General features: G+C 33.5%; 1 protein-coding gene across 1 annotated transcript in view; it reads right to left on the bottom strand.

Annotated features, from left to right (window-relative positions):
• CHD9 (chromodomain helicase DNA binding protein 9) overlaps positions 1-12,566 on the bottom strand; it is a 178,760-nt gene that overhangs the window by 108,884 nt on the left and 57,310 nt on the right. Inside the window, exons 3-7 of the mRNA XM_042781796.1 lie at positions 7,547-7,658; positions 3,415-3,561; positions 2,425-2,493; positions 2,285-2,340; positions 1,345-1,462 (exon numbers count right to left, since the gene is read on the bottom strand). Of these exons, the coding sequence (XP_042637730.1) occupies positions 1,345-1,462; positions 2,285-2,340; positions 2,425-2,493; positions 3,415-3,561; positions 7,547-7,658 (502 nt within the window). The remainder of the gene's footprint in view (positions 1-1,344; positions 1,463-2,284; positions 2,341-2,424; positions 2,494-3,414; positions 3,562-7,546; positions 7,659-12,566) is intronic.

Raw genomic sequence — 12,566 nt, 5'->3', positions numbered from 1 at the left:
AGGATACATTGTCTAACACAGGAATGGTAATGAGGTACATTAAGAAAATTTGCACAATTCCTATTGGGTCAGGTTAGAGAAAGCAGTCTTTGTTAAAAACTAAAATACTATTAATTCAGTACTTGTACAGGCGTTAATTCATTAGGAATTTCATATATCACACTGTGGAGGTAAGATATTTTTGAGGGGCTGGGAGGACTCTGCAGCATCCATATACTACGAGATCATTAGAATCATTAACATTCTTAACTAGTTTCAGTAATTACAGGGGAATAGTAGGAACTTCATTACAGAGAAATCTATCAGTCTAGTGATAACTGTTATCACCACCAATAATGGGGTACATAGGTATCATGTCCTTCCTGGTAAGATTTGCTGAGAATCATTTCTACGATCTTCTTTTAAAAACTGCTGAACCTGAATCTAATCATGAGGAAATACCAGACAACTCAAATTGAGAAAGATTCTAAAACAAACAATCTGTACTCTTAATAAAATGTTAAGGTCATAAAAGAAAAAATGAGTAACTTTCCAGATTAAAAGAACATGATAACTAAACATAACGTGTGGTCCTGGATTGGCTTCTGGAGAAGAATACACATACACACAAAATCTTTTGCTTAAAAGGCACTAATGAGACCTGAAGAACTAGATGGTGCCTGGCTACCACTTCTGATCATTCTGACCAAGGACACAAGAGAAGGTCCTAGGTAGAACAGAGAAAAATAGAGGAGAAAAATAGAGAGCAAAACTCAAACTCCTAAAAAATGCCAGACTTACTACTTATTTGCTACATTATCACTCCTCTACATAAGTAACTTTCCTAATAAATATTCTGTGATATTAACCCATCCACATTCAAATTTAAGTATTCAAATACATACTAACTTAAAAATGTAAGTTAGTCACTATTTTAAATTATCAGTATTCCTGCTCAAGGTATTGTTTCCAAGAAGAATATGGAAAGAGAAAAATACTATACAAATGTATGTATTATAAAATATTAAGTTTGGGAACCTAAGAATTAATAGGAGCTCTGGTAGCATAGTGCCTAAGGCATATGACTGCTAACTAGAAGGCTGGCTGTTCAAACCCACCAGCTACTCCTCAGATAGAAGGATGGGCAATCTTCTTCCGTAGTGATACCACCTTGGAAACCCAAGGAGAGGTCGCTATGAGTCCGGTCCAACTTGATGGCAGTGTTTATTTTGTGTTAAGAATTAATATGAATACTACTAAAGCTTTTATAAGTAATATAGCTTATGAGTCGGGTCCAACTCCATGGCACATAACAACAACAAATATAGTCTAACACATAATAGTGTCATTTATACTTTTTCTTACGTCTGAGAAAAAATGTGCTCTTTGTGCTTGTCTCATTTTAAATCGCTTAATTTTCTGCTGGATTCTCTTATCTTTCAAAAGCTGCTCTTCTGTAGCCCATTCACAGTGAAGATAGGAGCTAAAAATTTTATAAAAAATAATGTATTAGAACGATACAGAAAATCATGCTATGGATTTTCAAGATTTAATTTAGTCATAACATTCAATAAAATATTATCTTCAACTTTACATATAGGTAGTTCATCATTTTATTTAATAGAGTCTTGTATACTTTTTGAAATATAATCATTGTGATCACTGTATCCTGAAGAGACTATAGTATAAAGGTCTGCCATTTGCCTTGGAGAAAGAGAATAGTAAACTGAGTCACAAGGGTAGTGGGAAGATGTGATTCATCATTTATTTATTTACTATAAGAGTTTTGTCATGATCAGAAAACTAGGTTATTTTGAAACCAATGTAATTTTTTTAAACACTTTATCTAACAGAAGAATACTTAGAAAAGTTGGAAAACATTTAAAAAAAAAGAGTAAGTGGTTTCCCACGATTAGCAACCTTGTAGTTTAATTTACCTATACCCAAGATTACAATTTTAGTCAAATCATCATATGATATAATAACCCAGAGATCAAAAATGTTTTTTTTGCAAAAAGAATGAAATATGAAAAGCTCACCAATACAAACAGAATAATGGCAACAATTTGTAAAAGTAGGTTTTATGTAAAAAATTACTGCATTTTTAGATTAATAATTAATGTCTTCTGAAAGCAAAAACATTCAATTTTGATGTGAAAAGATATCAAACAGTGCCTTTTCACCTTTTCAATGATAAGAGTCATTATCATATATAATATATACAAAAGGAAAATCAAGTTATTTGCGGTACTTTATATTTAAATCAGTATCTTTCTAGTGTTTATTTTCTAACTTGTATACTTACTAATTCTTGTATTTTACAAAAAATTCTTCTGTATCAATCATCACTCCAGGGGATATCTTTAAGAAAATAAAATCAATAATTATGACTTTTTAAAGAAAGCCATCGAATACAAACGTAACATGTAAAGTACCATTACTTACTTCCTTTTTCACAATTCTAGAAGATAATATTTTGTCCACAATTGCAGCATCTTCTTCACTGGGATTCTCCTGTGGGAAGAAGGCGAAAACAAACAAACAAACATACATACATAATGGAATATATTCCAAGAACTTCTTGGTTCTCATGTCACATTGTATATAAAACATTTATTTAGTCTATGTGCTCTGTTAAATGACAGGAATACAAATATGGAAAAAGACATCATTGTTCTTATTGTCCTCATCATTTGTATCATTACAGTAAAGACACTGTGTTTTTTTTATGTGCTAGGCATCATTGAAGCACAGCACACGTATTAACTAATTGAATCCTACAGCAACACTAGGCACTATAGGTACTATTATCATCTCCATTGTATGGATGAGGAAACTCAAACTAGAGAAGAGGAGCATTTGCTCAAGGCCTCAGCTATTAAGAAACAGATGAGAGGCTGGTTTACAACACAATTCAGGGTTGTTAAAAGAAGTTTATAAAGAGGAAAGGCATATGCATAAGCACAGAAGTGGCAAAACATGGCATTGAGGCTATTACTTTCATAAAGCTAGGGAAGTGCGTGCTTGTAGAGAAGCAGCAGAAGGGCAGAAAAGACCCAAAGGAAAGGGCTTTATCAACTGTACAAAGGTAGCATTATTTTTCTAAGATTTAGAGAACTATTAAGGAGTTCTCAGTAGAGCAATATGATCAGACGTAGAATTTAGAAATATTCTGCAGAAAGGATACAGAAGTTGGAGGAGTTTCAAGGATATTTATTTTAAAGGAAGAAAATGTAGCATGTAATGATAAATCAGAGGAAGAAGTAAAAGAAAAGAGAATAAAATAAATTCCTAGGTGTCTAATTTGAATGACCAATGATTCTATTACCTACACAACACAGAATCCAGAATTCAGGAGGAAAGACAATGAAACAATTTTAAAGAATTTATGATAGCTTAAAATGTTTTACAGTCATAATCCCAAATATATCTTACCACAAATAATTGTAAGGGTTGTTCACCAGGTAAAGGAGCTGAATTCTTTTTTATTTTCATAGAACCTTTAATTGATTCTTCACATTGTTTCCCTTCTGCTTCTTCTGCATATTTTTTCCTTTTAATTTGTCGATTTGATCTTCTTTTCTGTAATGAACCATAAGGATCAGATTTATATAATTAACTTTGAAGGAAAGATCTTAAAAATAATTATCCCTAAAGTTGGTAATTTTGTACATTAAATTCTGAAAATTATATTCAACATTCATCTTTTCTCAATTTTTCTTTTAATGAACACAAGATTATAATTTGCCCTTTGCCACAAAAGGCTTAGTATCTTCCTAGCATTCTACTTCCTAAAATTTGAAATAACAAAGTTTAGTAATGCCTTTATTACTTTTCTTTAGAAATTGTTAAAAGCAAAAAGGTCTGTGTTGTATCGAACTATTTCAGTTTGAGCAAAACAGACTTTATTACTAATATCTTTATCACTTTATTACGTTTCCTTAAAAACTATTGTTAAGAAAAGTAAAAAAGTATATATTCTATTTAACTATCTCACATCTCAGGAAACATACATTTTAAACTACTAATACTTGCACAATTTTTGTCCAAAACCCAAAACAATATTAGATGAATACCAGTGAAATAATTAATTGGGAGCATACACTGAGAAGAATACACTAAATAACATTTGTCATGAAATTGTGTTTAAAACAGAATAAAAAAATTAAATGATACAAAAGATTTTAAAAGAGATACAAAAATAATGAAATATAAAAATTATCAAATTTTTAATTTGAATGAGTGAGGAAACAGTATTTTAATGACCTTACTAGCTTTTTTAAAAAAGAACAGGACCATCATAAAAACAGAAGTATACCTTTTAAAAAGTATTATTTGTTGTAACATTCTAAAATAATCTAAGAAATTTTAAGTCAGGCATCAAACACACATGGCTTTACTTACCTCCCTAAATATCTAACTTTTTTTTTCAGAAATTTTATATTTCTAGGAAAATTTATTTTAAAAAGTACTCTTCTTTTGATGTTCCCAACAAAAAACCCCAAATCTCAGGATGCCTCGAAAATTCCAGAGTCCTCAGATTTGCTTTTGCCCATCCCTAAAATTTCTTGGGTAAAGGCATCATAGCCAACCAACTGTTCTATTGCTCACTATTTGGTGAATCCATCCCTTCTTTATTTTTTTTCTCATTCTCTTCTGTATGTTGAGTTCTCTCCCTCCCAGCCCCAAAAAATGGAATCAGGAAAGTAACACTACTGCTCTCCTTCTGGTTTCTTACAATGACTTCTATACAAGAGATCTTTTGTTTACATATGCAGCTATGACAAAAGTGACTGAGTGATTGCAGCAGTGCTGGGACAAATTGTTACTTGCAACCAAAGAGGCTGCTGTGGCCTTTACCATCATGCCTCTGCTCCTTCCTCTTAGAAGTGGGATACTGAGAGAAGAAAAGGCATGAATATGGTTAGCTCAGCCAAACGGAGTAGACAACTCCATGCTCATTTAGGATGCTCATACACAGAATCACCATCTCTTGGCCATCCTCATATACAGGATCACACTTACATATTCAAAACTCAAGGTGACAATTTTGTTTATATGGGAGACAAGAAAATAGCAGTACAAAAATTATAATACAAGGACTCCCAGAAGCTCAATTTTTTCATATCCTATTTTGAGAATAGATATGAAATGTTTATTATTCTCAGGGGGAAAAAATCCTATACAATTATTTAAATTAACACCAGGGTAAAAGAATGTTTAAAATTTTATCATGAGCATCATATATATCTGATGTTCAAAAAGAGTTTAAATTAATATCCTATTTATTATTCTACAATAACATGCATTATCAATGTAATGTCTCACTAGGCATACGCCTTCTAGATAAAGATGTTTGAGAATAATCTAGTACATTTGTGAAAGATACTGTTAAATGTTTTCAGCACTATAGTTTATGGTCACTTAGGCATCTATGCATCCTCTGAAATGCCTCACTTACACTTCCCATGAAACAAAGCAAAACCCGTTGCCATTGAGTTGATTCTGACTCATAGTGACCTCCACTAGGTTTCCAAGGCTATAAACCTCCATGGGAGTAGATTGCCTCATCTTCTTCCCATGTAGCAGCTGGCGGGTTTGAACTGCCTACCTTGTGGTTAGCAGCCCAATGCCTTAACCACAGCTCCACCAGAGCGCATTTCATTTGTACTTCAGTAGAGAGCAAATAAGTAAGTAGCCTAGAAGACTCCTTTGAACTCATAAAAATACATAGATAATTCTTCACAAGAAAGAATGAGGGTCACATATTGTAAACTGCTCCCTCATTCTACGAAGACTTTATCAGTCTAACTGACTAATTAAAGTCTATGAATCAAGAAACTATAGTTGATTTCACCATAAACTATATTCTACTAGCATATAAAGTCACATATTAGGTGTCACTCTCAACAGTTATCCTTTTCTGTTATGTAGCCTCTCTACCAGTTTAAAAATACAAAAACTAATTTGATGTCCACAATTTTGGGCCATGTGCTCTTTTCTGGATCATTTTCCTTATAATGTTGTTCAAAGCACAATTTGAAATAGTGACAAATTCTCCCTTCTAACTTATTTTTAGCTTCTTTCTTCTTATGTCTTAAAGTATCAGCCCACAGCACTTGATGGAAGGGGTCAGAAACATTATGCTTTTAAATGACTAATATTTCATTATGGTAGCATATCACTTGTTTCTTATAATGATCCTATTATAATCTGCCATAGAAAGATTTTCATTAAATTTACATCTCTCAATACAATTAGACTACTAAAAAATTCTCTATTAAGATTCAAGTAATAATATTAAACATCATATTCACATTTCTACAGTTCTACTTGACTCCAAACTTTAAAATTTAATTAGGTTTCAAGCCTTCAAATCTTGAGAAGCCCATTGTTGTACTTGAAAGCTACATGGAGATCTCCACCATTTACATAATAAAGCAACTAAATATATCAATAATATGATTTAATTAATTACTAGAAAATATCTTTCCTTCTACATTTATTTTTTTTTTTTTTGCGTTAAAGCAACACACAGGTCAAAGCAACCTAATACTATACTGAAAAGCATGAAAGAAATGTGTTATTTTAACCTTGTCTACTGTTTCATTGTTTGGTAATTGCATAATGGAAAAATGGCCAGCATTATTCTAATAAAAATTAAACTAAATTTTCTCATGTTGAGTAAGTTAAATATAAGTTTGCCTAAGTTAAGGATAACATATGAAGAAAAAGCCAGGCCATATAATATTAGGAGCTTTGGTCACTGCCCTTACCTCAACTCTTGCAGCAGCCCAGGAGCCTTGAGCCACTACTCTCCCATTGGATAAGAAGCTGCATAAGGAAGAAGAAAGGCCATTCAGGGGCTTTCTGGCCCCATAATTCAACAACTGCCACCACCCCTACGGCCTACAGTAGTACTTTAATTGTTAGAGAGCAGAGGGTGGCCTGATTTATTATGACCTTCACTAAGTATTTTTTTTTTCTAACTTCACAGGGTTGTTTTGAAAATATACCTATTCCAAAAAAAAAAAAAAAAGAAAGAAAGAAACCAAAAAAAAAAAAAAGGCAAATCGCACAGTATTTATGACTAGGCTACAGGACTTTTGAGTATAACTGGTTGTCTTGTTTTTGACACAAGCAGATAAAAGTAATTATCTCTAGGTATGATTCAATCCATTTGCTTTATCATTTCCATGTGATTTTAAAAATTAGAATTTCCATAATTAAGTTCATTCAAAAGCACTCCACACAGGATAACAGCAGACACTTGGTCATGCTAAAAGCCATCATGGACTTTGGATTGTTACTTTAACTCTTTGGGTTTCAGTTTCATTATCTAAAAATAAGGGATTAGAGAAGACATGTAAGTTTCCTCCTATGTCTAACATACCTTGGTAATAATACTGGAAACATATTATTATAATGCTGTCATATAAGTTCTACCATAAAATAAAATGACTTTTTAATACTAAACTACAGTAAGTATCCACAAGGCAAGCAATATTATACTACCTAAATAATTCTAACAGCACTTCATTTCTCAGAAAAACTTTTTAATACTCACTTGAGGGTCCTCATCTTTCAACGTATGCTGTGGCATCTGCTCGGTATCAGATATTTCATCTGAAGACTCATTCTTTCTTTTTTGTTTCTTACCCAATGTAATAATGAGTTTGCTGTTTCAGAAGGAAAGAGTAAACAGTAAGAACTATGCATTTTTCCATATTTGGGTCAAACTAAAACAGCCATGATAAACTTTCACCCACTTCATAAAGTTACTTGAATGTCCAACCAACAGTTATCATGAAATTTATAATATTTTTAAAATACAAACTATTCTAATGGCATGAAGATAAACTAATACTACTGCTAATGTACTTCTAAGCATAGACAGGCAGCCAAGTCAGACCACTTGTCACGGAGCCTCAAAGTGACTTTTTGTGAGAAAAATGCCAGGTGATGTATTTAATAATAAAAATAATTCATTTATTTTATTATAAGAGATTTAGAATAAGGGAATTCTTTTCCTTCTACCTCTTGTTAAGTTCAAATTCCACTTACTGTTCTTGAATCACCTCTGTTCCCTAAAGGCTTCTACTTCTTTCTACTCTAGAGCAATTTCTTCTTACTTAAACTATTTAATAATTAATTGCTCTTTAATTATTTCAGTTATGTTAAGGCTTATCTTTGTTGTACTATATATTTCTAAAGAGTAAGAATTATTATTTTTTATTTGCCACAGTGTGTAGATACAGCAGATGTCTTCATGTACACATATACAAGTTTCCTCCAAAAGCAGAACATTTCTATGAAAGCTTTTAAAGCAGAAATGGCATAAATAGAAGCAACAATTACCATTAATTTATATGGAAAAATTTTTGAGCATTCCCAGACCCACAAATAATCTACCAAATCATAACAAATAACACATAAAACCTAAGATAACACTAATATATATTGTTCAGACACAGTTCAAAGCTCTGGTGTTTTGATGTTAAGTGTAGTTCCCAGGGATAGAGCTTGGTGACACCACTCTTGCTGCTCAGGGAGTATGCTGCCACTTTAACAGCTTGCTGCAAAACAAACGCTAAATGCTGGTTTCATTGTTCACCTATTTTCGTAAAGTGAAAATTGCCCTGGATTTCTTTTGGTTAGTGAAAACAGGTACTAATGTGGTGTTGCTGTCTTATGCCACCGAGCCAGCTCCAGCTTTTAGCAATCCTATGTACAACGGCAGGTCTTTCATAAAATGAAGTGGTGTGAACTGAACTTTTGAAAAGTAGGGGATGACTGTATTAACATACATCAAGTACAAGTATTTTAAATGACAATGATTTTTGTTTTTATTCCTCATCTGAGTAGAAGTACAGAGCCCCCACATTTCTTTATCAGCTATAAGAAGTGCAGGGAAATGATTTTAAAGCATAATACCAATTATAAACCATAATAATTACTAATCAGCAAAATTCTATTTTAGATACATACATTCCCAAAACAGAAAACTCCCCAACTCCACAAATACTTCCTATATCAAATACTTATCCATTCTTTCAATAATCAAATATATGGGATAAGGTGGAGGTTAGAAGTATGTGCTTTGAAATCACAGGGTCAACAATTTAAACTCTGGCTCTATCATTTAACTAACTGGACAAATTACATGACTTAATCTTCTAGCCTTAGTTTCCTTGCCTGGAAAATGATATTTTAATAGCGACATCCATTGTTATCAAGAATTAAGTGCTACAGTCTATGTCAGCTGTTAGACAGACTTGCCACATAGTAATTTTTCAACTAATGGTTATTGTTGCTGTTAGCTGCTGACTCATGGCAACCCCATGTACAACGGGATGTATAAAATCCACAGTTTTCACAGGCTGATTTTTGGGAATAGAGCACCAGGCCTTTCTTCCTCACCTATCCAAGTCTGGAAGCTCCATTAAAACCTATCCAGCATCACAGCAACACTCAAGCCTCCAGCCTCCACTGACAGACAGGTCATGGCTGCATATTAGGTGCACTGGCTAGGAATCTAACATAGATCTGCAGCATACAAGGTGAGAATTCTCCCACTGAACCACCCTCTTCAACTAATGGTAACTATTTCTAATTATTACATTTTCAGCACTTGCATAGGATCTGGGATTTGAATATAAAGGGACACAGTGTCTAACCTTAAAGCACTGTAGTTTTTACTATTAGAATGTGATTACAGTCAAAATGCTAAGTGGATGACAGCATAGGATATAATGTCAACAGAAAGGAAGAAGTGCTTACGTAAAAGAGGCTTTACAGAAAAGGTGAAGTTTGAAATAAGACTAGAATAATGAGAATTTTAACAGGTAGTGAAAGAGGAAGGAGGTACATTCCAGGTAGGGATATAACACAGAGGAATGAGGAGAACATAGAGTACAACAGCATGAGAGGAACACCCAGAAGACTGCAGAAGGAGAAAACTGAGAGCTGGACCGGCAGATGGGGTGAATATCACGAACAGAAGGCATTGTTAACATTTTATCTTAAGCCACTTTTTTAAGTTACACACAGCAGGAATTTAAAAGAAGTCGTCACTGGCCACAATGTTTAATGAATGGCACTGAGATATATTTGAATATATGTAAAAAAAGAAAGCAACTGCAAGACAAAATTTTGAACAAGGGAAAAAATATGACTAGAAGGAAATGAAATGTAAGGCAGGGGAAACCAGTCATAAAACGAGCAACTTTTCAGGTAAGATGAAGAATCTCAGGGCAACGGCCATATGGATGAAGAAAGATGTTTTATTTATTTATTTATTTATTTGGAAATAGAACCACTAGGACTTGATTACTGACTAGATGTTTGGATATAAGAGAAGAAATTCTAAATGTTCTTTTCCTAGAATATTTATGTCTTGGTGATTACCATGCTAAACAGGATAATGGCAATTTCTACTTGGTATCTTCCTCGCTTGCACTGCTTTGAGTATGTGAAGAAAGCAATTAAGAGCAAAAACATTACTTATGCTAAAACCAGGGAACCCGGAAACACAAAAAGATATTTTGAAATAACATTAGGAAAACAACCATAGTTACACTCTTTCTCTCCCACCACTTTCATTGGTCATTTCCCTTTTCTTCTGGTCTCTTTACCTTACTCTAGTGTCCTATTCTAAGATAAAAATCTTCCATGAGGTCAAATCTACTGTTAGAAATGACACGATCTCTTTTTCCCGCCTCGTACTCTTAGTTCTCAATAAACAACTGACTATATGGTTTTATTTTCATTCAACTGAAAAGATGTGTTCTTTTCTGAATATACATCATATATAAGTAGAATACTGCAGTTACATTTGGGGATAATGAGGATTTGTAGGTATTTTGAGATTGATATAACTAAATGGGACATTTATCTTGATATGTCTAATAAGTAGTTGATTATAACACGAACACGTGAAACTACTTTTCATATTCATGTTGTCGTCGTTAGCTAGTATCAGGGTTGGCTCTGACTCATGGTGACTCTAAAAGAATGAAATGCAGCCCTAGCCTATGCTTTCTCCATGAGCTTTGATATGCTAAAGCCCATTGTTGAGGCTACTAAATCAACCCATCTCATGGAGGGTTTTCCTCATTTTTGTGAATGCCCCTACTTTACCAAATATGATGTCCTTTTCTAGTGATTGGTCTTTCCTAATGACATGTCCAATGTAAGCATGATGAAGTCTTGTCATCCTGGCTTCTGGAACATTCCAGTTTTATTCCTTCTAACACTAATTAGTTTGTTCTTCTAGGGTATGTTCAATATTCTTCACTAACACCACTATTTGAATGTATCAATTCTTCTTTTGTCTTCTTTATTCATTGCTCAGTTTGCACATGCATATGAGGCAAATGGAAAGACCCTGGCTTAGGTGAGATGCACTATAGTCATCAAAGTGGTATCTTTACTTTTTAAAATTTTAAAGAGGTCTTCTGCAGCAGATTTGTCCAATGCAATATATTGTTCAATTTCTTGGCTTCTGCTTCCATAGGCACTGATTGTTGACTGAAGAAGAATAGACTCCTTGACAACTTCAGTTTTTTTTCTAATTGAGATGCTTCAACAAAGAGATGCAACACTGGAAGCGCTCACTCATCTATGATAAGAAATCTGGAAGACAGCTACCTGGCCAAGCAAATAGAAGAGATCCGTTATTTGTGCCCATTTCAAAGAAAAATAATGAAATGGAATGTGGAAATTAAAAAATATTATTAATATCACATATTAGCAAAATTTTCCTGAAGTTAATTTAAAAACGTAGCCATATACTGACAAGGGAATGGCCAGAAGTTTAAGCTAGATTCAGAAGAGTAAGTAGAATGAGTGATATCATTGCTGATTTCAGATGGATATTGGCCAACAACAGAGAATACCAGAAAGATGTTTACCTGTATTTATAGACTACAAAAAGACATTTGACTGTATAGGTATTAAAAAATTATAGGTAACATTACAAAGAAGGGAGCTCTAGTGGTGTGGTGCCTAAGGCATTTGACTGCTAACCAGAAGGCTAGCAGTTCTAACGCATTAGCCACTCCTCAGAAGGAAGACTGGGCAAACTAATTCTGTAGAGATACCACCTCAGAAACCCATGGAGGGGTCTCTAGGAGTTGGAGCTGACTCACCGGCAGTGAGTTATTTTTTTTTTTTTTGGTAAACAAAGAATAGGAATTCCAAAACAGTAATTGTGCTTATACAGAATCTGTACATGGATCAAAGAGGCAGTTGTTAGAACTGAAAAAAGGGATACTGTGTGGGTTAGGGTTGGAAAAGTTATGTGGTAGGCTTGTACTCTTTCACCATACTTATTCAATCTGTATTGTGAACAAATAAAGCAAAAGTCAGACTAAATGAAAAATAACTGTGCATCACAATTAGAGGAAGACTCATTAACAATCTGCGATATGCAGATGACACAACCTTGCTTGCTGAAAATGAAGATGATCTGAAGCACTTACTAATAAAGGTAAAAGCCTTTAGTATGGATTCATATTCACAGCTTTCCTTTATTCAGTGTTTAGTATGAGCTTCTCTTACTAGCTGTTCACACAACTCTTGAGAAG

Source organism: Orycteropus afer, unplaced genomic scaffold (assembly GCF_000298275.1).
Source record: "Orycteropus afer afer isolate SDZICR_OR568_19922 unplaced genomic scaffold, OryAfe1.0 scaffold00009, whole genome shotgun sequence".
Classification (NCBI taxonomy): domain Eukaryota; kingdom Metazoa; phylum Chordata; class Mammalia; order Tubulidentata; family Orycteropodidae; genus Orycteropus; species Orycteropus afer.
Note: the sequence above shows the minus strand (reverse complement) of the source record. Positions and strands in the feature narration are given on the sequence as shown.